Source organism: Meles meles, chromosome 1, assembly GCF_922984935.1.
Source record: "Meles meles chromosome 1, mMelMel3.1 paternal haplotype, whole genome shotgun sequence".
Classification (NCBI taxonomy): domain Eukaryota; kingdom Metazoa; phylum Chordata; class Mammalia; order Carnivora; family Mustelidae; genus Meles; species Meles meles.
This window is the reverse complement of record NC_060066.1, coordinates 203,919,348-203,946,846: the sequence shown is the minus strand read 5'-3', so window position 1 is coordinate 203,946,846 and position 27,499 is coordinate 203,919,348. Positions and strand designations below refer to the sequence as shown.

The following is a 27,499-nucleotide window of genomic DNA, read 5'->3' as shown; positions in this document are numbered from 1 at the left end:
TCTCGCCTCCTCCCTTCCAATTACACCGGCAGCTCCCTCCACTCCCGCGTCTGTGAAATCGTTCTAATCTGCCAGATCTCCGCAGCCGCCTGGTTCCCAAATTGGGGGAATGGAGGCCGGATTAGTGCACTGGGTGCCCCCCAACCTTCTGTGAGGAAATTGTGTAGACTTTGCATTAAGGCTTCTGAGGAGCTCTCCCCTCCCCGGCGCACTACAGCAGGGGTGCCTCTCTCCCTGGTTCCCAAAGTCACCCACCCGGGGAAACGCTGGCCCATCCGTGTAACACCCTCACGGAGCCTACAGGGACAGATTCTGGATTTCTGAACCCAAGTAACTATTTGATGGGAGCTCGCTGACTGTGGAGCATTGCCCCCAAATTGCCCCAAAACGAAATTAGAACTTTGAGAGGCGTTGGAACCATGGGGAGTCCCTCAAGAGACAGCCAGGTGACCCCAGAGGCAGTGACCAACAGCATAGTGTCACCAGTCCCCCGGCTGTTCAGTTATAAGTAGGGCTGTCCAGGCTAGGGCTGTAAATTCTAGTAATTAACCAGCCTCTTCTGGCTCCCCCCAAAATGGATCAGTCTTGACCACTTAAGGCATGGAAATGACCAGTGAGAGGGGCCACCTCTCACTAGCAATTGGCCTCCCTAAGAGGCAGGCAGACCTGTGTCCCAAACTGCATCCTGGGGGATGGAGCCACTGGACCCCCAGACTCCCAAGACTCCACCAGCCTCTTGGCTCTGCTCTCTCCATCCCATTCACAGAAGCCTCAGATCCCTCATTCCCCGCACTGTGACAGGAGTGGGGACACACAGCATCTGGGGGACATAAGCCACCAGCGATGACTCCTCTCTCCATCCTTCCAGGACCCTCTCTCAGCTTTCTGACAGTTTTTTCCTGAGCGCTGAACAGCCACACCTCCAAATGGGGGGAACCCACAGACCCTCTGCCAAGGGTCTTGGGGCTCACAAAACTGGAGTCAAGGGGCGTTCTCATGTCTCATCCCCATTCACACCCCGTGCCTCTCTCCTTCCTCATTTCCCCTCTCCTCCAGTGTCCACGCCACTTGGCCAAGGCCGGGTCAATCAGCTTGGTGGGGTCTTTATCAACGGGCGACCCCTGCCTAACCACATCCGCCACAAGATCGTGGAGATGGCCCACCACGGCATCCGGCCCTGTGTCATCTCCCGCCAGCTGCGTGTCTCCCACGGCTGCGTCTCCAAGATTCTCTGCCGCTACCAGGAGACTGGGTCCATCAGGCCTGGGGCCATCGGCGGCAGCAAGCCCAGAGTGAGTGTCTCTGCTGCAGAACTGGCAGTCGGCCTTCCCATGGTTGGGGGATCCTGGCTGTGGCCCCTCTCGCTACCTTCTGTCGCCCAGTGCCACTGGGGTGTCCATAAGCCTCTTATGGAAAGTACAGGAGGAGAGTATCCTCACCCCCCAAATATCCCCCTCATTATTTGGATTTCTAGGGGATAAGAAAACTGAGGTTCCAGGTTGTCCAGAACTTTGAGGCCAATGAGTCATCCCCTGGGCTGCTCCTACATCGGCCCAGACCCCCAGCATCATCGCAGACCAGGGGAACTCTCCCCTCGGTCTTGCCTGAAATAGTGATCGAGGTGGTGGGGGGATCCCAGGAGTCCTTATTAGGTCCTATATTATTACCTATCACTACCTTATGCACCGGGCTGCCTTCCTTGAAGGCAGGCACAGGTTTTGTGAAAGGGTAAAGCCAATCTCAGAAGTGGGGGGAGGGGAGGGACATGGGATACAGAGCCACCAGCCTGGCCTGGGGCTCTTGGGAGTTTGATATTAAAAGTGTCTCCCTCTCCCCACCCCATCTCTCCACTCCTGCTCTCCCACCTCCACCTCTGAAGCAGGTGGCGACTCCGGATGTGGAGAAAAAGATCGAGGAATACAAGAGGGAAAACCCAGGCATGTTCAGCTGGGAGATCCGAGACCGGCTGCTGAAGGATGGACACTGTGACCGCAGCACGGTGCCCTCAGGTGAGAAGGCAGCTGAGCCGGACCCAGCACGGTCTGGCTCAGCTCAGGCGGTGCAGGGCTGGAGGTCAGACAGGACGGAAGGTGATGGAGAGCGCCAAGGAAAGTTGTGAGGAAAGAGAGCAGGAGGGCAGTTAGAGCAAAGGAGGGAATCAAAACCGAAAGGAAGATTGAGGGAGGGAAGAAGGAAAGAAAGGAGAGAAAATTAGGAAAGACAGAGAAAGGAGAAGGAAGAAAGAGAGGGAGAAGGAGAGAAGAAGGAGAGAAGGGAAGGGTCTGTCCTAGGAGGGTTGATCTCCTTGGGCTCCCTGGACCCCTTTCCCCAAGTCACTCTTTCCGTTCTGTTAATGCCACCAGCTGGCAGTGGGTCCCAAATAGGGAGGCCTTCCACCACGCTGCCCGTGAGGCAGCAAGCGTCCTGGGGTGGACATCCATGTGTGCACGTGTGCAAGGGAAGGAGGGCATCCAGGCCTGCGAGGTGGGGACACACACCTGGTGTCGGGGTGGCAGTCACAGGGGCTGGAGCGCCTCTAGCAAGGTACTGGGGAAGTGGGCGTGGGTGTGAGTGCATCTAGGGGTTGTGACAGTGTTAGGCACAAGTGTGTGCAAGGAGGAGTATAGGAATGCCACTGTGAGAGTGTCGCAGGTGAGTCCCCTTCCCTAGCCAGCGACAGCACTTGGATGTAAATGCTTAAATGGGGGGGGGGTGTCAGTGGGTGTGAGTCCCCTTGCCCTGCGTGGCGGGGAGGGACTGCGTGGCTCTCTTCCGGGGACCTAGATCGCCTGGATCCACTGCCCCAACAACTTATACTTGCTCTTTTGCCTTTGAATTTCTGAGGTTTAGTGAGTTCGATTAGCCGCGTGCTCAGAATCAAGTTCGGGAAGAAAGAGGAGGACGATGACGCGGACAAGAAGGAGGACGACGGCGAGAAGAAAGCCAAGCACAGCATCGATGGCATCCTGGGCGACAAAGGTAGGGAACTTCCGGGGGGTCTCCACCGCCGAACCCCGCGTCTCCGCGCGAGATCGTGCGGACCAGTGGTTCGCTTCCGCCGCCCAGGGCTAGCGAGCGCACTTTAGCGGGAGGACCCGCAGCCCCCGGGGCAGCCGGGAGCCCCTCCGGGTTTGCGGAGAGCGCCCCCTCGGTGCGCCCCCGACCAGGGCAGAAGGCGGAGCCGGGGCGCAGACGGGCCTCGGCGTCCCCGCGGAGCCGGCCGCAGGCTGGTGCACTGCGCGCCTCCGAGTGCGCAAGCCCCGCGCGCTGGGCCTGGCCCGGCGCTCCGGGGCGTGTGCCCTGCGGGGCCGGCGTTTTGGCGGCGAGTCCCGGTGTGGATCTATTATTTATAGGACGCTTGGACAGAGGGGCGGGGGGCGAGGAAGGAGGAGCCGGCCTGCGGCTCCCTAAATGAATTTGTTAACCAGACCCGCACACGCTCTCTAAACGGTCCCTTGAAACCCTGCCTGACAGTTGACTGACCGCTGCAATCAATAAAAATTAGCGAGGGCCGCCGCCTAAGCCTCAGCCCCGCGTTGCCAGGGGCCCGAACGGAGACAGTGCCGGCTGGGTGCAGACGGACGCACCAGTCAGCGCTTGCCTCTGGCGGGGCCAGGCGTGGAGGCCAAGTTCCCCAAGGCCCAGGATCGGAGGATCTCAGGCGGGGAGAAAGCTTCCGGCGGCACCCACCCTCTCCCCTCGTGTCGCTCCGCCAACCCGCCGGCTGGGGTCTGAGCCTTGCGCCCTGCTTTTTTCCTGGTCGGCTAGGGAAGGCGTTTCTCTTTCGAGCGCCTGCAGGCCAGGGGAAAGGGGCGTGTGCTTTTGTTTCTTGAGGGGTGCGGGGGGGGGGGGGGGGAAGTCTTCCTCATTACCGGCCCCCCTGAAGTTCTCTTTGAGACTCGGTCTGTGTGCCTTAAGTGGGGGAAGGGGGTGAGAAACAGAAATAGAAGGCCCAGAGTCACCAAGACTGGCTGGGGAAAGGAGGCAGCCCACAAACGGGCATGCCAGGAGGCAGCAGGCAGACAGGAAAGACAGTGGTCCCGCAAGTCTGCAAAGCAGTAGCTTGGGAAAAAGTGGGGGAGTGCCCCAAACTTGGAAACTTGTAAAGAGCACATTTGGCTTGAATTTCTTTCCAGAGATGTCTCGAAGTACCCCTCTTCTCGCCTCCCGTGAACTCCTAGCCCGGGTCTCTCTCTCTGCAGTTGTCAGTAGTCTCTCCCAACCTTGAAGATGAACTTCACAGACAAAGCCCGCTTCCAAAGACAACACCCAGGGAGGCCCAGCCCCCACAGGCCTGGTGGAGGAGGAAGGTGGGAGGAGGGGCAGGAGCAGCCCCTTTGAGAAAGCAGCCTAGAGCTGGGGAAGGGGCGGGCTATTGACATTCAGGGCCCCAAGTGGAGCCCAGTCCCGCCAGGGACAAAAGGGCGAGGGAAGAAAGGGAGTGAGCTGTGCCTGGCACCCCGCTGTGCCCGGCCTGCCTCGGAGCCTGGGGTCTTCAGTGGGAAGCCGCCTGGTGCAGCTCAGGAGCCCCTGGCTTGGTGGAGACAGCCCAGAGCCCTGGGACCCCTGCAAGGGGGGGGGGGGGACCCATTCCTGACTTCAGTTTGTATCAGAAAGGGACTTGGTTGAGCTTCTTTTTTTTGTGGGGTGGGACACATTGAACTTGAAATGAAATGAACTTGAAACAGCGGACACCGTTTCTGAGAAGTACTGGGCAGAAGCAGAAGGAGTTTGGTTTTATTTGGAGAGATTTTAGGGTGTGTGTGGGGGAGAGTAGGGGTTGCCCAGCTCAGTCTATGAGGAAGCAAAATAGGTAAGTCTCTTCTGAGAAAGAAGGAAAGGAGAGACAGGGGATAAAAAGCGTGAGCTTTGGGGATCTCTTTGGCTCCAGGGAGTTCGGGCGCTTCTGGTGTTGGCCCGGGCTTATGAAACCGGCTCACAGGCAGCTTCGCTGGAGAGAGGATTTCCCTGCAGCAGAACCAGGAAGCTCCAGATCTCCAAGGGTTTAGAAGGAGTCTGCTGGTTCCAGATGGGAAGGCAGAGAGCACAGGAGCTGCAGAAATGAAACGGAATCCTTGGGTCCGGTATCCAGAGAGCCTGGCAGGTTTTGAGTGATAGTGGGCACATCGAGCGTGGGTACCGTGAGCTGGACGGCTGTGTAAAAATGCATGTGACTCTCCGTGTGGCTGTTTGCCCGTGGGCCTTTGGATCCTTGTGCCGTGGGTCGTATTCTGTGCAGGTGGGGGTGGGGTTCTGCATGGATGCATAGGGTGATTGGACGTGGGTATGAATGACCAGAATGACCATGGGGATGAGGGACGGTTGTCTGCCCCCCTTCCCGGGGACAAAACATATCAACCCCCTGAGTACCTGGGGCAGTAGGCAAGCATCCCAGTGAACCACCCAGCTGGAACCTCTCCTCTCTCTCCCAGACCACAGCCATCAGTTTCATGGCCAAGTTAAAGGGGAGAAGACCTCCTAACCTCCACCCAAGTCGACCAGGTGGGGAGGAGCAGAGAAGCCTCAAAGGGCAGAGCAGGGGGAGGGGTGCACACCCACAAACTTCGTTTTGGTTTCTTGCTCATGACAAATGCTTTCTCCGGGGGTTGCCCCTCTCATGGCGGGGAGCCTTCCAAGAAGGGGTTTAAGAGCTCTCCTCTTTAAGCGCTAAAGAGAGATCCCTCCCTGAGTCCGTTTTTCCCTATCGTCCGCTTGGCATTTAATAATGTTAAGACTTATTAGAGCTGGTAATGAAAACTGGGGCTGCTGAATAGGAAACTGTGTTGCAGAAGGGTGTTATAGCTCCCAGGCATGGTAAGAAACTATTTATCCGCAATCAGTCCTCACTCTCGGAGTTTGAAGCACAAACGTTAAGTTGAAGGGTTTTAAAGCAGATTAAATTGAGCCTTTATTTCTGTGCACTTTCATCTCTGAACAGCTCACTCCTGCTCCCCTTGGGCTGATATTCATGAGGCTGTTCATATATATATTTTTTTTTTTTTTTTGCTCTTATCCTTGTTAAGACTGAGTTATTAGGATTGTTGGTTGTGAGAATTTCAGACCGCAGCGGATAGGGGCTCCAGCCGTGTTCTGCTCACCTGGAGAGGGAAATGGACAGTTCCTTGCCCTCATCCACTTGGACTCTCTTCTCCTCACCCCTTCTCCGAGGACCAGGGAGAGACACAGGCCAGAGACCCAGCCGGGGAGGACGGATGGGAAAGGAAAAGCTTTTCCTAGTTTTGAGCCCAGGGAGAGTCTGGTGGGAAATTTGATAGGGGGTTGCAAAAAGTCAAACCATGTCTCTGTGGGAAGAAATAGCAAAAAAATAAATAAAATAAAATAAAATAATAAAAGGCAGTAACCACAGCAATAAACAATAAGAACACCAAAGCCTCATGCATCTGACAATGTACAAACTTGGGCTGAAACTGACCAGATCAGACATGGGGCTCCACCTGGGTCTCTAGGGTACCATGCCCAGAGAGGTCACAATTAATAGGAAATAATGGAGGGGGTCCCAATATTTAAAAGAAGAAGAGCGAGCGTGCATTTCCTCTATGGGCAAAAGTGCCATGGTCAAAGTCCTTCCAAGATTTGCCGACGTCCCGGGTATGAAAGACCATCCCGGGTGGGGGCCGAAGGTGGCGTGTGGGAGGCAGATCTGTGTTTCTGGGCGTTTTTCCTTAATTTATTTTTAAAGCGGCAAACGTACAGGTGTGGAGTGGGAGATGACGAAGAAGGCTCGGAAAGGAGGGGAGAGCCCGAAGTGTCGGTTTTAGACACTTGTAAAAGGAGGTGGGAAACAATTTAATTTGGCAGCACGGCTAGCTGCTAAAGCGGTTTTCGGTCGTTTGCTACCCTGGAGGAAGCTGTTTTGATTGTGTGTACAAGGACCTGCCAAATTTAATTAGGCTCCGGGGGAGCGCATGAATAGGGGAAGGGGGGCAAGGCTCCCCTCAGCACACACCGTTTTTTTTTTCCCCCCAGCTTCACACCTGGAAGGGGCATTGTTTACCGGATAGGCAGGAGCGCCTGGCCGAGGGAAGGGGAGGGGCGCAGAGAGAGGGGCCTGGGAAGTGGGAGCGAGGGAGGGGACGAAGATAGTCCATTTATCAAGAAACAATCTGCATTGATTTAAACCAACAAGTTCCCTCCTCTGTAAATGTGTGTTTAGAGAAAGGTAATTGACACTCCACCATATCAAAGGATTACCCCGGGTTGGCAATCTAATCAAACAGAGTCCAGGCGGGATTTGAGGCTGTTCAGAGTGGGATCAGCTTCGCATAATGGGGGCTCGGAGGAAGATGGGAGGGTGTCAGGCAATTCCCCGGCTTTAGGCTGCGCTCCGTGGTGGATATTCAGTGAGACCAGAGGGAGAGAGGGGAGGGGGCGGTGGGGGATGGGGTGAGCCGAGAGGGGGCGAGCCCACACTGGGCTGACAAGACTCCCCCTTTCTTCCCTCCATCCCCCCAACCGAAGAAGAGAGCGGGGAAGGAGGGAGCTGAGACTAACCGAGAACAACAATGAGATAAGTATTACAAAGGCAAACACTGAAGCTCCGCTCGCTCGCTCGCAGCCCCGGAACCCGCGGTACATAAACAAAGTCGGCAAACTGTTTGCCAGATAAACTCGTGCCTAAATCGAGTGTGACGGGCAAGGAGAGTAGAGACAGAAGGAGATAAGGTTGGAGGGGGAATGAACGAACATAATCTAATAGAAGACATTTAGCAAACAAAGTTGAAACAAGGGAGAACAGGCGATCGGAAGGTAATTATCCGCCCCAGAGATGGAGGGAAGACTTTGGAGGGCGGGGAGTACTGTGGCGGGGAGGCAGGAGCTGTGTGTTTGGGGGGGGGTGTCTTTGGGACTCCACGGGGAACCGGGAGAGGGTCCCCAGGGCCTGCAGAGGAAGGGCTGGGCTCCCAGATGGAGGATCCCGCGCAGCTCCAGTCTCCCGAACGCGTTTCTAAACGGGGTGGGGGTCCCCCGCCGCGAAGGCGTGCAGGTTTTATGTTCACCTCCAGGCACGCACCGCCACACACCGGCTGTTTCGAGGCGTTTGTACCTAAAAGACTCGTGTGCGCGGCACAGCCGTGAAAGGAATTAGATATTTACCAGTTTGAAATAAGCCTGGCTAAGAAGAAGAGAGAAGAGAGAGAGAGAGGGACATTGAAAAGACGAGGCTGGGGGAAGACTTCAAACGAATTCATCATTTGGAATGGTGGAGGGGAGATTTACCAGACAGTATTGGGAAGTTATTTAGATATTAATAACACATTTTCCTGAGGCGCGACCACGGCAGCCATCTGCGCTGCTCTCCGAGCTATTTGGCTGGGTGAAATATGGGCGTCTCAAATGTTGGGAAGAGATAAGGCAATCAGGCTAACCCTGGTCCTAAGACGCCATCGCGGCGTTAAACCCGGATTAACCTCCCCCCACCCCCACCGCCCCCTCCCCTTTCACAGCTTTCCAAATTTTTCAGTGGAATTTACATGGAAGGATTTAAAAGCACATATAACAGTAGCCTTAAAGCAGTAAGGTGATTATTTGGACTTTTTTTTTTTAAAGAATGTCTTTCTGAAAATGATAGTTGTCACACACTACGTTTTATATAAATAATATTATATAAAAACATATATATTTTTATATACGGAGAGAAGGCTGAGCAAATGAGATTTCCTACCGGGCCGCCTCTTTGGAGCTCCCGTTTGCCATCATCGGCAAAGTTGATGAGGGCTTGGTTCCTAATGGGGCACCTCTAGAAACTTGAAGTGTACAAGGCCCCTGGTTCTGGCCCCAGAGTTCACCTAAAGCCAGACAGAACTCACACCCGCAGAAGAGACCCAGAAGTGCCTGGTGAGGGGACGCCTTCCTACTGCTAAGAGCATAGAAGAGAAACCCCAAAGGGGAGATGCTCCAGGGACTTTGGGGCCTTGAAGGCCGTGACGAAGATGGGGGGGCACATTCCAGGAATTCCAGAAAAATAGCTCTTCCCCCTCTTCCACCCCAGACTAATGAGGTAATTAGGAAACCCAGTTGGGGATGGGGATAAGAGGGGATTGGAAGGTTGGGTCGCCCCCCTCAGTTTTTGCGGTCCTGCGCCTTCCTTCTTTTCCCCCCTCCCCCCAACTCTGGCTGAAAGAGGAAAAGGTGGAAGTGGGGTCAGCGCTTTCTGACCTGCTCCGGAGCGATTGGCCCCGGCTGGGGTCGGGCAGTGGGGGGAGGGAGGGAACTTGCCTTCCCAAATCGAATCAAGGCAGAACGGTGACCTAAGGGGGAAACGTCGCCTTTAGTAGATAGACCTCTCCAAAACTTCAAACAAAGTGGGGTGGGGGTGGGGGGAAGGGAGTGGTGAAGCAAGGGAGGCAGAGGCCAGGCCTGGAAGGAGTCCGGAGAGAGAGCACAGAGGGGACCTGGAGACTGCGAAGGGGAGGGGCCTAGAGGAGGAAGAGAAGGGGTCGAGGGCAAAGGGGAGGTGGGGGCCAAAGGAAGGGGTGTAGGGAAGGGGATGCCAAAGGAGGGTCGGCTGCACTTGGAACTTCAGCCTTGGGGGAAGAAGAAAGGTTTCTCCGCACTGCAGCTTCTGGAGGAATGAGGGGAAGGGTGTGCACCCCAGATCATGCTGCGACGAGGCCCCAGAGGCATTCCAGGGTGCCTGGGGTGCTCGTGCCTGGCCCTCTCTTGGGCAGCTGAGGGAGGGTGGGTTTCAAGGACCCGCAGAGCTCTGCAAGCTTGCTGAGGAAGGCTCCCTCCGGTTTTCCCCGAGACTGCGGGGCAGCTAATGATCCAAGTTTTGGCCGCAGGGACCTCGGCTGGGCGCTGGGTCTGAGCTCAGGTGGAGACCCAGGGAGGGATGGCAGAGACCGGGGAGACACAGAGCCACGGAGGTGGCACGAGGAAGAGTCAGAAAGGAGGAGAATAGCGAAAGAGGGGAGCGAGGGAGGACGCTGCGCGCTAAAAGAATGCATGGGAAGCAGGCCTATAAGAACCTGCCCAGAGCGTTTGAGGGCGCTGAGAGATACGGAGGGACCGAGAGGAGCGCGGAACAGCAGGAAGAAAGACAAAAGGACGCAGAGTCCCCGAAAGGCTGGCCTGGGACAGGCAGATCAGGAGAAACCGCGGGACCTGGAGACAGCCCGCGGGAGAGCGCGGGCGGAGAGGACGAGCGCGCAAAGCCAGGCGGCGGCGGGAGGCGGGCGAGCCGCTGTCGTCCTTTTGATCCTCGGCGGCTTCCCCTTATCAGAAGCGCTTTCGGTGACACAGGCACAAAGGCGGTTCATCATATTACAGCGCGGCCGGGCGGCTCGCTGCGATCCCGCCGCTTAATTAGAGGCGAGCGAGTCGGGCCAGCGGAGCGGGAGGGAGGCCGACCCCGAGGCGGGAGCCTGAGCTCCGCGCTCCCACCCGGGGCGCTGGGAAGGGGCCGGCCGAGAGCCTGGCCCAGTCGGGACTAAGAACGAGGAGGGGGGCGAGCAGGGAACCCTTATTCAGAGCGCTGCTAAATAAACAGGCCTGTGGGGTGGGGGGTGGGGGCTCGCTGTCGGGAGAGGGAGACTCGCTGCCTTCCGAGTTTTCTCAGCAGCCCCTCTACGTTCTCAGCTCTGGGGAAGGGATGGCGTCCCGGCCAGCGTCCGCACTCCCGGGCTTCCCACGCTGCCGAGTGGGGGCTGAGTGAAGGCAAGGTTGCAACCCTGGAGAGCCGAAAGTTTCGTGCTGCTCTGGGCCCAGTTCACGCCCGCAGGTTCCCAGCGGCTGAGAGTCCCGTTCCCTCCTCCGAAGGCATGCCCTGTCTCCATCTGAAGCTAACTGCGCTCGGCCAGAGGAATCGGGAGGGGCAGAGTGCATTGCGGTGGGCCTAGGAAGGAAGGGTTCTCGAGTCTATCCTGCCCCCAACTCATGAGCAATGTCATCTTGGACAACTTGCTCCGTTTCTCTGGGTCTCCGTTTTCTCCCATGAAAGCCAGAGAACTGGACTGAGTCAAAGATTCTTGTCCTTTGGGGGGACCCTAGACCCCTTGGAGAATTAGATAAAATGGAAAAAAAAAAAACAAACTGGCCAATCACACAAAGCCATTCACATAGAATTTTGCCAACAGTATAAAGGGGTCTCTGGGCCTCCAGAGGCCACACCCCTTAGGAACCTCTCCTATGCAAGTTTCCTGGTGATTCCAGTGTGTGCCCTCCCCCCCCCCCGCCCCCCCCCCCCCACCAAGCAGCTCAACCCCAGAGCGGAAGCCCAGGAGCTCAGGATGGGAGATTGAAGGGGGGGGGGGGTTGTAGAGTTGAGGCTGAAAGCCTGTCCTCCATCTGGTCCTTGCTGCTTCCTCGCCTTTCCAAAACAGAGGCAGCAGAGCCCACCCCCCATTCATTTGTTAGAAGCATCCTTTCTGAGGATAAAATGAGCACAAATGCTGTGTTCCCCTTTTGTCTGTTCCACAAAGAAAGAAAGAAAGAAAAAGAAATTTGTTTCAAAGGGTCAATTTCTTCAGTCTATAAAATTTTGTTGAGCACCTACTATGTGCCGGCCATTGTGTTAAGCGCCCAGGGGTACCTGAGAAGTCAGGAAGGTCCCTACCTTCAGAAAGTTTTGAGCCAGGTGGTTGAGACAGAAAATAAGCCTACGATGAACAGACCTGCCTCAGGTCATGTGTTTCTGTGCATGTTTACCTGGGTCTCCGTGTGCGCCTTCCCCCTTACCGGGCTGCCTGTGTGCTCTGGTGTTTGTGAGTGTTGCCTTTGTGTGTTTGTGCAGATTTGCGGGTGTGTGCAACAATGGGCTATGTCTGGGGCCAGAGCCAGATTTGGCAAGGCAGCCCCCAACGCGGCTTTGGGAGTCACAGGCATCCGACAGGGCCTGGAAACACCCTGGGTTTGAGCTGAGCAGAAGAGGAAGGAGTAGCCAGGAGGCTGGGCTCCGGAGCCTCTCCCCTTCACTGTGCTCTTTGTTTGCCTCTGAAAAAAGATCAAACAGACCCCAAGACAGGACAGAAAAAGGGGTGGGGCGTCGGCCCAAGAAGTAGCTTGGAAAACTCCACCCTGAACTTTTCTGGGGTCTTTTCCATGGGACCCAGACCAAGCGGAGCCCCACTTGAGGGGCTACCTGCCTCTCCATTAAGACCCTCCCCCATTGCCAGCCTCTGTGGGGGTAACAGGTGGAGAGGGTCTGCTCCTGGTTCGAATTACAGTTGTGGGTCTCTAAGCGACTGGGGAAGGTGGAAAGAAGGCAACATTGGGGGAATTTCTGTGGGGTGTCCTATGTTTGGATGGTGTGTTGTCTTAATTCTGCATGGAGATTGTGTATCTGGGATCAAGCCCTTCGGTTCCCTGGAAACCTACCTGTCCTATAGTCTACACCCCTGGCTATATCTGATTCAGAGTTCACCTCTAGAGCAACAACTTTGGGATTGGTAGGGGTCAGGGGTGTTCTAAGGAACCTTCTAGAATGATCTCATTCCGGGTGGAAGCCTGCAGAACAGCTTCTTTCTCCTGCACTCTCTTGTAACCACAGAACCAACTCCCACTGTTGGTCCAGCAGCAGAATGGGGGAACCTGGAACTTTCCAGCCCGACTTTGTATGAACCCCTCCCACCCCCTGTCCACCCCCACCCCACCGTGGTCTTCATCCTTGCAATTTTTTCTCTTTACCTGGAGAGCTTGAGCTTGGATTCACACTCTTCGGAGAACCAAAAGTCCAATCGGAAAAAAGAAATTCCAGTGTATGGGGGGGGGGGGGAGGGCGCAGCCAGGAGATGCTCTTCTGCTTTCTTCTACCGATTTTTTTTTACCCCCTCTGCCTCAGTCTGTACCCCTTCCTCTATTATGTCCCTCCAGCTGCCAGCAAATGCCCGCCCTCTCCCATCTTTGGTGATGGGGGAAGGCTGAATCATCGCGCTGGTAGTTTCGGGGATTGATTGCAGGTGCCGGGAGTGAACCCTAAGAAAAGAGGTTCTGGAACTTTCTTTAATAAATGGAGGTGGATAACTTTCCTCTCTCGGGAGTCGAATTGTGCTCAGTTTGGGACTTTCCCTTCGATGGCCTATACAAGGGACACGACCAAGCTTAGCTGGTGCTCAGAGCTTTGCGCAGGGGTGGGGGGCGGCGATTAGGCTTAGCGCTGGTAAACGCGCCCCCCCCCACCCGCTAAAAACAAACAAGCAAACAGACAGAAACACCTTTCCCCCTTTTGGCTGCGTGGTAGGTTTGAATGCTGGGAGCTCGTCTTCAGCCTCAGGTACTTCCAGGGCCCCAGCCTCAGTTTCCCTATCTGATTAGTGGGGATAACGGCCCCTCCCCACCTCCTGGGGCAGGAGGAAATAAGGCCCTGGAAGGCTCCTTGGAAACTGGTCAGCGGGTCCCAGGAGGGGGAGAGGGAGGCTCCAGGAGTTTCTGGCCGCGCACCGTCCCCCCCGCTCCGGCGCAGTCCCCGCTCGCGCCTCAATGGCCACTTTAGAAATACAAACAACTTTAGAAATAAAGTAACCAAACCCCCGAAAGGGGCTTTGAAGGGGCGAATGCCTGGTGGCGCTTTACTATGGTGTGGGCCGAGGCCCCAGCCTAATCCCGCTTTCATTTTCACCGACGGCCGCGGGGGAAGCGCTCCCGGCCTCCCGGCCCCTCAGGAGGCTGATTAGGCCACAAAGGGCCCCCATTATCCCGAGAAGAAAACCGGGGGCGGCGCGGGGTGGGGGGAGCGGGGGGAGCGGGCCGCCCGCGCCCGGGCTATTGACTTAGTGGATGAAGTCAAGAGCGGGCACGCTGGGAGCCCCGGGGGAGGGGGACGGGGGCGCCGGGCAGGGGGGGAGGGGCCGGCCCCGCGCGGGAAGGGGCGGGGAGACCCGAACAAAACAGCACGCACAAAACCCCACAACAAAACCCAAGCTGCGGGCGAGGGAAGCTGGCGGCGGAGGGCTTCGTCCCCGGCTTCTGCTGGGTCAGCTGCCCCAGGCGGGCGGCCCGTGGAGGAGTGGGGTTCGGGGCGGAGGAGCTGGGCCCGCCTGGAGAGGGAGTCGGCGGCTTTCTTGGGGGGGGGTGCGGGGGGAGAAGAAAGTCACGGGGCCAGCGAGACTGGTGTGTCTGTGGCTGAGCAGCGTGGCGGTGGCTTGGGCACGAGGCTCTGGCTCTCAGCCGCTCCCTTCCTCCTCGGTGACCTGGGGAGCTGGGTCCGGTGGTGGGGACATCTGGTGGGCAGAGGCCACTCCTCTGAGATGCTCTCCAAAAGGTGCTTGAGTTAGGGCTGCCGGGGAGGAGGGGGTTGAAGGACAAAGATGAGCCTCCTCCCCATCCTGAGAGATCTGGGCAACTTTGAATGAGGTACCCCCCCTCCCCCCAAGCCTCAGTGCTCCTGCGACACCATCCCACCCATTCTGAGCCTTTGACGCAGGTCAGGATCCCAGCGTTCTGGGATCAAGTCCCACATCTGGTTTTCTGCTCAGCAGGGAGCCTGCTTCTCCCTCTCCCTATACACCTCCTCCAGCTTGCGCTCGCTCTCTCTCTCTCTCTCTCTCTCTCACTCTGTCTCTCAAATAAATTAATTAAATCTTAAAAAAAAAAAAAAAAGAAAAAGAAAGAAGGAAGGAAGGAAGAAAAGAAAACAAGTGTACCGTGCAGGCAGCGCTTCAGTCAACGGAGGGCCAGGGGAAGAAGGCGGAAACAGCCAGCTCCTGGGACCCAACAGACACTGCTAGATGTGTGGAGGGTCATTCCTTCCTGGGTGAGCTCTGTCCCCTCCCAGCTTTGGTGGGCAGGGTGGGGACGGTCAGGGTGAGCCCTATTCGGGGATTGAAGGAGATGGCAGAAACCTCCTGCGGGTGTAGAGGAGGCTGAGGAGGGTATGAGACACAGTCCCCCCATCACATCCCCTCCCCAAGGATAGCTGCTCCCCATTTGCTTGAAATAGGGGTTAGGTCTAGGCACTGGCTAGAAGGACTTGGAAGATGCTTTGAAGGCATCTTGGCTTTTCATCCCACAATGGTCTCTTAAGCCCTGCTTCCTGAAGGCTGCTGCCCTGGGGTGGGGGTGGCTGTGGGCCCCTCAGGCTGAATTAAGAGGTTAGGACTTGTCCCAAGCACGGTGGGGAGCCAAGGAAGATACTGCAGCTGGAGAGTGATGGACTGAGCAGAGAAGGGACTGGGGGGTGTGGGGAGGTCAGCTAGGATCTTAGGGTTTCGAAGGGAGCAGGGGAAAGGTACAGAGAAGGTGGAGAGCAGAGCATGGGGGGAGAGATGTTGAGGAGAGGTTGCCCCAGCCTGAGAAGGGGGAGAGGCAGGGAGGAGGCATTGTTCAAAGTATCCCCCCCTTTACCAGATGCCTTGGGGTGCTGAACCTGTGGCCAGCTCCTAGGATAGCTAGCCTGACCCCAGAATTAGGGGACTCCAGGGTGAGATCCCCAAGGATGAGTCAGAGTTGAACAGGACTTAGAGCTCATCTGGCCATTTTACAGATGGAAAGGCTGAGGTCCAGAGAGTGTGGCATGAGTGAGCCTGGAGGAGGGAACGGTAGCTCTGATTCGCTGGCAGTTGCCTTCATAGAGGAGCAAAAGTGCAGGTTGAAGTCTTGCTTCCAGGAGCTCAGGAGGCCCAGGGTGAGGGCATGGGAAGTCTGGAGTCTGTCCATTCCTGCCGCCTGTCACCCTTTGTGCTTACTGCAATGCCTGCTTTTTGTTGTTGTTGTTCCATTTCACAGAGGGGGAAACTGAGGCTTGGAGAGATTTGCTCAAAGAAGTAGGGAAAGGAGGGTTTTCTCCTAGTAGGACCCCGAGACCTTTACCCTCTTCTAGAAGCCTGAAAGGCACAAGTCCGGCCACTCTTCCTGTCCCATCGGCACAAGCTGCAGCTGCCAGCCCCTGCCCGCATTCTTCAGGAACCCTAGATCCAGGCCCAGGGGAGACTGTGGGTCCAACCAGCATCCCCCCACGACCGCCCACACTCCCAGCACCCATGGCACCTGCTAGTATTTTGAGACTTGACAGATGTCACAGACTTGGCCACCTTCCTGGGAAGAGTCCTTGTGGCAGCAAGGACAAGTAAAGCCCAGAGGGAAAGGAATGGCGGTACCCAGTATTGGGGCTAGGGACGGAGTTCAGACCCAGTGTGAAGGGCCCCCGCGGAGAGGCCCAGGCTGTGATGCTAACTGCTGTGTAACCCTCGACAAGCCACTTAATCTCTCTGGTCCCTGCCCTTGTGTCTGAACAATGGCAAGGCACAATCTGTCTAGTGGTTTTCAAAGTGAGTTCCGTGGAGCCTTGGCTCTTTTGAGCCGGTAGCAGACGTGGACCCTTGGAGCTTGGAGCCTCTAGGCATGTTTGCTCTGGAGGGGAGGAAGTCAAAACCCAGCACGTTCCCCTTTGACAGTGAGGCAGGGCTTTGTCCCAGGGCGGAGCAGGGACTACCTCCAGTGGAGGAGGGGGAGGGCCAGAGGAGCTCTCTGTTTACGCCAGGAATCAGAGCCAGGGGCTGTGGTTATTGGTCTTCAGAGATAAGCTGATATTGCTTATCTAGTGACAAATGATTCCACCGCTCTTCTATTCCCTGCATTAGGGAACTTTCTCTCCTGGCTAGGAGATCTCTTCCGAAGAACAAGCAGGGCTGGTCCCCAGGCACTGGGGTCTACCTTTTGAGTCCTGGCTAAGCTTGCTGTGTGAATAGGGGGGCCATTACCCTCTCTGTGCTTCACTGGCAGCTATTGGTGGTGTGGCTGGATTTCAGTGCCATCCCAGTGTGGTGTGGGAAGGAGAATTCAGTGCAGAATAATTCAATGCAGAGTGTGGGAGGTGGAAAGATCCAGGAGCCAGGACGGCCAAAGGATGTGTCCCACAGTCATCCTGGTACTTGGGCAAAGGGTGCGCACATGGGTACTTTCTTGATTTGGAACATGGGAGAGGAGTGGCTTTTGGGTTGAGCTACCCTGGTCCTTCTGATGGACACCCCAGTTGGCAGTCACTGGTCCACCGCAACACCCCTATTTACAAATGGAGAAACTGAGGCACAGAGAGGGGAAGAAACTTGTTCCTTGTTGCACAGCATATTGGGAACAGAGTCAGAGCAGGGACCTGGTGAATGGACCGTTCTTCCAAAGTCACAGGGTCCCTCACCTTTTATTACTGTCACCTGCCCCTACGGAGGGTCTGACCGGCAAGGCATCATCCCAGGAACAAGGGGACTGTAAGGGTAAGACCCCTGCCTGTCCTGCCATGCCAGACTCCTGCCCACACCAAGGGCACGGCCGCCCAGACACTCCCTCTCATTTCAGCTCTGGGCCCAGCTCTGGGCAACCAGCAGTAGCACTGAACTCCGAATCAGCAAGACCCACAGTGGGTCCCCTGGTCTACTGCTCCCCTCTCTGAGCCTTGGTGCTTCCACCCATCCCTTGGAGATACAAACTCCAAAAGGAGCACAGGAGCTGAGACACAGAAGACGGGACTGGCACCCAGGGCGTGTGTGATCAAAATGAGGTAAAAGGACTGAAAGCAGTGGGTAGGGAGCAGAGGACCCGTAGAGGCTCCTAAGATAAGAATTTCCCAAATCAAATGCAGGTGGCGTTATCAGGGCCTCTAAGATACCTATGCGTAGTTTTCCATAAAGATTTAGGACCGAAGTCCTAGGTACCTGTAAAATTTCAAGTTTTTTTTTTTTTTTAAAGCGGACAAAATAAAAATGGAAAATCTTTCACTGCTCCTGAGATGATTGTGTTGAGTTTGGCGGTATCGCTGTCTGGATTCATGGGTCCTGATCTGTATCAGTATCTAAGCATCCAGCCGTGAGTCTAGATAGAGACCTGGGTCGTTAAAGTGGCAGAGTAGCAACTGAAGCTGGGGACACTAGAGACCTCGGGGGTGAGCGTGAGACCCTAGAATTGAATTCCAGGTATAGGTATGTGTATGTACACGTGCATTTCCCTGGGACCTCTAGTTCTCCTGGGTCTCTAGGGCTCAGGGTCCCCAAAAGGTTAAGCACCTCGTGGTTAGAGATTTGCAGCTATTTGTCCTCTCTAAGGAGGGGCAGCAGAAGCTCCCAGTCCGCCCCCAGCTCCTCCCCGCTCCTCCCCAGGACCCCTCAGCACCTCTCCCCTCCTCCTTTCCGTTGTGCACCTGCTTGGGCTTCCGGCCTCCCCTGCTTCAAAGCGGCAAGCTAGGCTTTACCTGCCTGAGCCTCCAAAGGGGAAGTGGCATTTCAGGCACTTAATTAGACCCAGGACAAGAATAGAGGCTGAAGGTCTGGTCAGGCCAGGGGGGGATTGCTGGGGGATTAACACCCAGGTAAACCCATCAAGGCTCACCCGCCTCTTGGCGGGGGCACCAAGAGAATCCCAGGCCGGCAGTGGACAGTCTGGGCCAACAGCTGGGAATCACATTCACCAGGTGGGGGGGGGGGGGGTGCGGGTGGACGTGTGTGCAGGGAGGACAGGGGCTGGGAGGAGAAGGGAGGCCCCTCCAGCTGCAGTCTCCACCATCCTTCTTCCCCTCCCCCCTCCCTCGTGCCCCGGGAAGGCGGAGCTAGAACTACCATTTTATTCCCACAGCGATGATGTGTGCCAGACGCAGAGTTCTAGGGGCTGGAAGCGCAGCCTCGAAATGCACAAGGCCTCGGCCCCCGGGATGCTGGTGCCCTGGGGGGAGGGAGGCAGTGAACAGGTTCACAGATCAGGGAATACGTTCAGAAGGTGCACAGGGATTGGGAGAACAGAACGCAGAGTCACCATAGAAAGTGGCCGCCTGGGGAGGTGATGGGTTAGCCTGGAGTCCTCCCAGAGGAGGTGGTATTTGCTGAGAGCAGGGCAGTAGGAAAGCAGCAGCCGTCCACTGAACATCTAATTCTCAGAAGTCTAGCCCCGCGGCAGCTGACCGCATGCCAAGCATTGAGTTAAGCACTTCTGTGAACCCATGCAGTCCTCCCAGGGGCGCCTTATATTAAAATACCCATCCACAGATATAGAAACCGAGGCACGGGGAGATGCCTAGACCCCTGGGCACAGACAGACAAGTACGTCTCATTGGAAGCCTGTATTGTCTTCTCAAGGTGCTCACTTCCTGCTCCATACAGGTCCGGAGCAAGTGTTCTATTTGCTTCCTGTCACCTGAACGCCCCCCCACCCCCACCGTCCCAGCCCTGCCCCATGGGGATCTAGTATCCCAATTTTGCAGATGAGAGCATAATTCAGAGATGTTTGCTCCGGCCCCTAGAGTCACACAGCCAAGTAACAGAACCAGGCCTTGCATGCAGGTCCCGCAAACTCTTCTCCCGTGACGCACCAGCTCTGTGGCGGGCACCTGACTCTGGGATGCCCTCCTGGCCGACTCCCAGTGTTCCTGGGAAGTGGCTTCACTCTCTCCGGAGCAAACGGCTTGTCATTAACCCAAAGATTCCGCAGGAAGGCTTCCGGGCGTGTCTTCTCGCAGGAGCGCCTTGCCCGCGAGCGTGACTTGCGTTTGGGATTATGAATGGAGAAATCCCAGTTGGCCTTGGGAGTGTGTTGGAAGGGAGACATTGGGACTCTGTTGAGAGAGTGTTCATTCTTGTGTGTATTTTGCTGTTGCAAAACTGTCCTGTGTACGCGCGGCTGCCGACGGACCATCTTCTGGAAGCCAGGAAGTTGAGAGCGCGGGTCCTGGTTAGATTGGATGGGCTGTCGCTGGGAGTGGAAGTGGGCGGCCCTGTCTGCTTCTGTTGGTGTGCGCGGGTAGTTCTTTCCCCAGCTCCCCAGAAAGGTTTAAGTGACAACAAAGGGTTTAAATGCCAAGGAGAGCCTGGGGGATGTATATGCATACGGTCGCATGCATGTCCCCCTCCTCGTTGTGGTGTCTCAGCCTCTGCCTCTTCCCTGGGCCCCAGCCCAGCCCTGTTGCACGCGGGCCTTTCTTTCTCGGGGATTGCAAATATGTCAAAGATTAACACTGCAGCTGGCCGAGGCCCTGAACAATGGTGAGATCTAGGAAGTGCAGAAGTAGCCGGAGAGACAGAACAGCCCCATCCAGAGACGTGGTTCACAGGGTCTGCCTGCTTGACTTGGAGTGACCCCCCCCCAGGCCCCCCAGCTCCATTCTCCCAGCTGGAAAGAGAAAACGTTCTGTAACGAAATTCTCTCTGGAAAGAACCCTTCCCACAAAGTGCCCTGCACTGGACCAGAGGTTAGGGGAAGCTTAAAGGAGGGGGTGCCCCCTCCCAGGGAGAAATAGCCAATAAAGTAGCACAGGAGAAAGGGGGCGGAAGCAGGGAGGGGAGCAGCTGGAATCCCACCCAGGCCCTGTGACCCAGCCCGAGCTGCGTCCCCTCCAGCTCTGTTCTCCGGAACTCGGACGACCAAACACGACAAAATAAATAAAACCAAAGCACAGGGATGTAATGCCTTTTTCCTTCCTGAATCTCCGCTCACCCACTTCCTCCTGGGGAGCCGCCAGGGAGACAGATGGCACCTAAGAACGTCATGGGCTGCCCGGGCTAGCAGAGGGGAAAAAAACCAAACAACGCCGGGTGGGCTCCTTGCAAGGCTGCAAGAATTAGACATGAAGAGGTCATGCTCACCCTCCGCAGGGATGCAGCTCTGGGAGGCAAAAGCTCAGGATGGAGGAGGACAGGAGGACGTGCCAAGTGAGGGCGCATCTCCCGGAAGCCTCATAGTCCTGCCAATATCACAGGTCTTGCTAATCCCATTTTACAGATCGGGCAACTGGGGCTCGGAGTTCCTAAGATCAGGACTGGAGAAAGAGGCAGAGGGAGTTAGAACCTGGCCTCTTCTTCCTGCTTGGGGTCCAGGACTCATGTCAGCCCCTGGCTGGCTCAGGAGGGGCCGGCCCAGGGGAGAGCTAATCTTGGTTTGAACCTGCCTATCCTGCCACAGTGACATCTGCTCCAAGGCCAGAATCGTATATGCACCCCTTTATTTTCGGCATAATTTCTATGATTTCATTTTGACTGTTATTTTGTCAGGAGCCGGTCACGTTTCTGCAAGCTCCTTCCCAGTTCATCTCTCCGTAAAAAATAAATACCATTTTAAACAAAGACCACGTACTCCCTTCCCGTGGCCGGAAGCTAGTCTCCCTGGATTCCAGTTTCCACGGTCAGAAACAAGGGCTGCGGGCCTGTCCCAGCCCAGGCCTGGGAAGCTTAGAAATGCAGGTGGCGAGTCCCCTCCGCAGATGAAGCCACTTAATTACCACACAATCAATATGCAAACAAGTGCCAAACTGGGTTTGAATCAAATTTCTCATTGGGGACCCAGTGGGGGAGGAGAGCCCAGAAGAAGGGGGGGCCCATCAGGGGTGGGCTGGCAGGGAAAGGGACCGCAGGATGAGGAGATGGGCTTCAGCGGGGACCCAGGCGCCCAGGGGCCACTCAGAGGTCCCCCGGAGCCCTTCCGGTGTCTGGCGTGGGGCCCGGCTCCCACTGAGGGGAGCCAGGGTCCATGGCCCAAGGCTGCCGTCGGCGGGAGGTTTTCCAGACCTGTCAGCTGAAGTCTGGCGGTCTCCACTAATTCATTTGACTCGGAAATCTCAAATTGACCAGGTTCCCCCTCCCCTCTTTAAAACAAACTCATTAAACTTGTCAACACTCATTAGGCCTGTAAAACATTGAACTAGAGCCACTGGGGAGACTCGCAGAGGGGGTGTGTGTGTGTGTGTGTGTGTGTGTGTGTGTGTGTGTGTGTGAACATGCACAGCAAAACTGAGCCAGGCCCTGGGAGACCCACCTTGGAGGCTTGGCCAGGGCAGAAGTCCCGATTCCTTCCTCCTGCCTGTGCCTTTCATCAAAGGTGGAACAGTGTCGGGGTTGAGGCGCGGTTCCAGAATCAGACTCTAGTTGGAATCCGCCTTTGCCTTCCCGCTTGTCTGACATGGCCCAGGCTCGTATCCTCTGTGCCTCAGTCTCCCCATCTGTAATATGGAGCTTTTATTTTTTATTTATTTATTTTTTGAATGATTTTATTTATTTATTTGACACAGAGAGAGAGATCACAAGTAGGCAGAGAGGCAGGAAGAGAGAGAGGGGGAAGCAGGCTCCCCGCTGAACAGAGCCCCACGCGGGGCTTGATCCCAGGCCCCTGAGACCATGATGTGAACCGAAGGCAGAGGCTTTAACCCGCTGAGCCACCCAGGCGTCCCCATATGGGGCTTTTGGTAGGAACCGCCTCACTGGGCCGCTGGGAAAGGATGACGTGTGCAAAGCTCTCGCAACAATGCCTGGCGCATTCTAAGAACACAGCCACTGGTAGCCATTACTGTTGGTAGTAGTGGTCATATTTTTAGCTATTATTATTAATAATAGCTTCAGATGGGGGTGCCCCGGTGGCTCGTCCGTTGAGTGGCTACCATCAGCTCAGGTCCTGATCCCAGGGTCCCGGCTCAGCAGGGAACCTGCTTTTTCCTCTGCCCCTCCCCCTGCTGGTGTTCTCTGTCTCTCTCTCTCTCTCTCTCTCTCAAATAAATAAATAATCTTTAAAAAAATACTAGCTTCAGATGGAAAAGACAGCTTAGTTGGGAACTTGGAAATTTGGAGCTGTTAATATTCGAGTCTGGACCTCAGCTTCCTGCTTCCGGACCCTGGATTGGGGTTCATTTCTCTGAGGCTCAGTTTCCCCGAGGAGGATGAGGAGAATGTGCGTCAGGACATCGGCTTGTGCTGAGAAGGGACTTAGGACAGACGGAGCCAGAGCTAGCGTGCTGTCCAGCCCTGCAGGACTGTGAGCGATACCCGTCCTTCTTTGTCCCACCCTCCCACGCCTTACCATGCGAAGCAAAGCTGGGGTGGGGAGGGGCCCACATCGGCTTCCAGGAGAGACCCCACCTGCAGGCAGAGGTCCCCCTGGCCTCAGAAGCAGAAGGAAGCACTGTATCCTCCCTGCTCTCAGTAAAGAAAAACTCCTCCGGTTTTTAAAAAACCGCCTGATGGGGAAGGCAACCAGGAGACCCCAGATCGAAACGAGAAGCTGGAGGGCAGACTCCTGCCCGCTGTCCGCTCTAATACACACTTCGCTTCCAAGAAATTCCTTCTCTCTGGGCTCCCTACAGCTGCGAACTGGGCCTTCCCCACCTCTGCTGAGGGGACCAGGCTCCGGCGGGGCCCAGAGATTCTCGGCCCGGAGGCCGGCTCCAGGGCCCCATGAATAGCGGTTTTGTCTGGGCCCCCATTTAAGGATTTGTGGCTGTAGTTGCGATGTGTTCTCTCTGCCTTTAAAGTGGGGGTGTCGACGGCCTTTCTCCCTTTCTCTCCCGCATTCACCTTCTTATTGAGAATGCCTCCTTAAAAAAAAAAAAAAAAAAAAAAAAGCACCACGCTGGCCTTCTGCTACTTTTCTTCTCTCTCTGAAAATGAGAACATCAGCTATTGAAGTGGATTGATGAACTCTTCCCAAAAGTTTATTAAGGGAAGGTTAGACAAAAGCCCCCAGGCCCGCAGGCAACTGAGCAGTCAGTATATATACTGGCCCTTTTGTCCCCCCAGGGCCGACGCATGAATACCTCTCAATGGCCCTCTTTAGAGTGACAAGATCAAGCCAGACAAGGGCTTGTTAAAAGGAACTTCGAGCTGTTTCTCTTTCCCCAGCCTGAAGCTCCGTCCCCCACTCCTGCATTAATGTACATCTGCAGCGGAGGAATAATCAGCTGGAATTCTGTCGGGTTTGTGTGGGTTTTTCTTTTTTCCTAAATACGCCCCTCCTCGCCTCTCCCCTGCCCCCACCCGCCCCTCCTCCCCGGCCCTGCCCGCCCCCTCGCCCAGAGGCCCTCCAGCCATATGTTGCCAGCACAGCCTGCTGTGTCTTTGAGGGACCCCAGGGTGGGTGTTCGTGGAGAAGAGCAGAGAGTGGGGTTCTCGAGACTCTGGCTCTTGCCGTCTGTCCTCCTGGTAACAAGCCCCCTCACTGACCCTTCCCTGTGTCCCGGCGCTGGAGGACGACCCCGTGTGCGTCATCACTCCTGTGGGCATTTACGGCAAGCTGGGGGTCCCTTCCCGCAAGTATGGATAGAGCAGTGAGGCGGGACAGCCGTGCCTTTCTGGGGGACCGATGCTGAGTTGGGGGGTCACTGTGGACCCGCCGACTCCAGAGCCTCCCGTAACCCCCCTCCCGTTTTTCGGCGGCTTCATTTGGAGAGGGTTGAGGCCCAAAGCCTGTGTCACCCCAGTTATAGGCCGGCTCGCTCACCGGCTGGCTGATGGCTCGGTGGGTTCAGGGAGTGTCCGAGAGGGAGGTCGTCTGGGAGAGGCTTGGACTCCGGCATGCGGGGTGGGCAAGGCTGAGAGCCACCTGACGGGAGGCTGGGACGTGAAGGGTCCCAGGGAGAGTCCTGCCCTGTCAGTCACGGCTGAAGGAGAAGATGCTTCCGCTCCAGTAAGGCCTGGTACCTTCTGACTGGGATGGGGAGTGTGTGTACACGTGTGTGTGTGTGTGTGTGTGTGCGTGTGCGCAGATTCACTGTCCTGGTGAGCTTATCTCTCTGCTCCTATCCCCGGGCCAGACCGGCATGTCCTTTGAAGGCTTTCTCCCCGGTCCCAGCACAACGCAGTAAGCAGAGCAGGTGCCCAATAAGCACTTCCTAAATCTAGAACTTTCCTTACACACTTGAGAGTGGAGGGGAGAGGGAGAGGGACCACCAGGCCTCTGTGAAGGTTGAGACCTAGCCCCTCCCTCACCACCCCTACCCCTGCTCCTCTCCCTTCCCTCACAACCCCACACCTGTCTTAATTTGGGTTCCAAGGAGGCCTGAAAAGGGAGCACCCTTAAGGATCATGGATGATGGCGTCACTTACCTTCAACTTCTGAACAGCAGAGCCGGGGAGGGTGGTGGTCGCCGCCCTCCCCCGGGGAAAGGGATGGAGAGAAAGGGAAGGGGGTTCAGGCAAGTAGCAGGTAGAAGGAAAAATCACTCTTGTCCCAGAGGTGGGAGCCTGGCCTCAGCCTCTGGTCTTCCCTCCCCCATGGGGACGACTCGCTGTACCTGTCTGCCTGGGACTGTCCTGGTTTCAGCACTGAGAGTCCCACGTCCCAGGAAAGCCTTAGTCCTGAGCAAACTGGGTGGTGGGTCCTTCTGTTCTCCGGCATACAGGGATGGTCCCTGTGGCCTGTGAGGCTCAGGTCTGTCACCATCCAGTGGGGGACATCTCAGCCTCACACCAACTCTGTGAAAGGACTGGGTGAACAGGGAGAGGGTCCACAGAAGGGCTGTGAAAAGCACGGGGGAGCCGGTGCGTGAAGGCATTCCCTCGGAGAAGACTTTTGGGCATCTGTACTTTGTGCTAGGTGGCTGGGATGGGGGGCGTCCTCTGTGGCTGGAGCCTGGGACCAGGGGGGGCCTGTCAGGGGAGGGGGCAGAGGGAGCTCGGCCCTTTGCTTTAGACTAACAGAGTTCTGGGTCACGACGGCCACCGGCAGAGTCACCCCCGGGTCTGGAACACAAAAGTGATACCATCCAAATCCAGATCTGCTCCCAACAAAGTGGGCCTCTAGCAGATGCTAAATTCCTCCCCCTTTTTTTTTCCTACTCTGCTCATCCCCCAGACTCCTGATTTTTTTTCTGGCTTAAGGACAGAATTAGAGGAAAGGAAACGGGAAATCCAGATGCGGAATCTATAGAAAGAGACGAAGGAGGGGGGGGGCGGGTAGTGAGTGGGGCATTGTGGGGCAGGGGTGAGTGGGGCACGGTGGTGTGGGTAAGTTATTGGGGGACAGGGGGCGAGTGGGGCAGGAGTGAGTGGGGCACAGTGGGGCAGGGAGGTTGTTTAAGAATCATCCTTATGTAAGAAATCTGCCTGGCCTCCCTCCCCACAGATAGGAGTTGCTGTTTCATGGATGATTCAAGTCAAATTTCCCCCAAGGAAGGGCTATGACCCCTGAACCCTGTAACCCGCATTTAGCACGTTCAAAAGCCCCTCCTAGCCCCAGAGAGCTGACCTGAGCTGGGACCAAGGCAACCGGGTAGGCTGAGCTATAAACTCGCCAGGCTCCTCGGGCTCAGGAATCCTGAGTGAAAAACCAGAAGGGAGCCAGAGGTGGGGCCTGTGAGCACATGGCCGAGGAGGGGGTGGGTACGGACAGGAGGGCCATCGGGAGGTGGAAGGAGTTGGGGGGAGAAGTGGACGCCGACCCCTTGCCTAGGAATGGCTTTCCTCTCTCTGACCCTAGTTCCCACCTGTGAAATGGAACCAGAACCACTGTCTCCAGCAGGGTTTTGGTAAGGATTTGGTGAGATAACATGGGCGATAGCCACGGCCGTGAGCCTGGGGCATCACAGGGGCTCAGCAGTGCCAGAGGGGGAACATGACATGAACAATGTCATCCGCTGGGGGCACAGACTAGGGGTCCAGTGAGGATTTCGGGAGTTGACCCTGTTGTCAGAGCATCAGTCTGCCCTATTTGGGCACTGAGGAAATGCCAGGCGTGGGGCAGAGGTGGACAGCAGCCTGGGAACGTCCTTGTCCTCGGAGCCCCCCTTGTCTCCCTGGGGGAGACAGGAAAACATACAGCCCCCCCCCCCATACTCAGTGTGAGAGGTGCTTGAGGTGGGACCCAGCCTCTCCACGGTAGGAGATTTGGGCTTTAGGGTCCATGAGATGGAAACGCACTTTTCTTTCTTTCTTTAAACTCACATTTCCTGTGCATCTTTCCTGAAACTTTCTGATCCCTGCTCCCACCGGCCACCCTCACCCATCTCAGACCAGCCTTGGTGTGTCTACGTCTCCTGTGTTAGCCTATAGATCCCTCCCCCTGCCCCCATCTCCCTGATGGGGAAGCAGAGGCCGAAGAAGAGAAATGGTCTGTCCCCGCTCTCCTTCCAGATTTTCTAGAAGCCCACATGGGCCTGGGTTCCATGTCAGCTTAGCTCTTTTCTGCTCTGTCATCTCAGACAAGAAACAACCGTTGTGAGCCTCAGTCTTCTCATCAGGAAAACAGGGTGAATGACCCAATGCACAGTGTGGGAAAGATCCGAGCGCTGGGTGCCGCACCCACACACAGTAGGTCTTCAGAGCATGGGTGCTGGTGCCGGAGACGGGCCCGGAGCCCAGGCTGGCTTCTGGCTGCAACACAGCAACCCAGGTTCTGGCTCCTGTGGCCGGGCCTGGCCTTTGAAGCTTTGTGCATCTCCTTATTACCGCAATTAATTACCCAGGACAATGGCACTCAGCCCTGCCCTCTGCCTGTGCCTTCGAGTGGCAGGGGGTGGGTGGAGGGCACCACCGGGAGGAGGGAGGTTAAGCGGCTGCCTGTTTGTTTATGGGCCCAGGAAGCTTTATTGGTTTTACACTCCAGCCTGTTTTGAAATCAAAGAACGTTTCCAAGGAGGGGGTGGAGGCCAGCCTCCGGAGCCCAGAGAACAGCCTTATTTATTTTTTGGTCCCTGGCTGAGCCCAGCCTGGTCCTCTGAGGTCTGCTCCGGGGCTGGACCGAGGGGCTTGGTGCTTTGCCAGGGACAGGGCGGGCACTCGGGGGCCAGAGGAGCAGCCTCTTTTCCCCGAGCTTCTGGCAGGCTGGGGAGGACCCCGAATTGGGGCGGGGGGAGCGGGGAGAGCTCCGG

The 27,499-nt window shown here is 56.3% G+C and overlaps 1 protein-coding gene across 2 annotated transcripts in view; it reads left to right on the top strand.

Moving 5' to 3' along the window:
• Positions 1-27,499, top strand: part of PAX7 (paired box 7) — a 95,720-nt gene that overhangs the window by 1,600 nt on the left and 66,621 nt on the right. Inside the window, exons 2-4 of one of the 2 annotated variants that reach the window (XM_046023317.1) lie at positions 1,057-1,292; positions 1,880-2,009; positions 2,851-2,979. In XM_046023317.1, the coding sequence (XP_045879273.1) occupies positions 1,057-1,292; positions 1,880-2,009; positions 2,851-2,979 (495 nt within the window). Of the gene's footprint in view, positions 1-1,056; positions 1,293-1,879; positions 2,010-2,844; positions 2,980-27,499 lie in introns of both variants that reach the window. The other variant, XM_046023311.1, reaches the window with a different exon arrangement.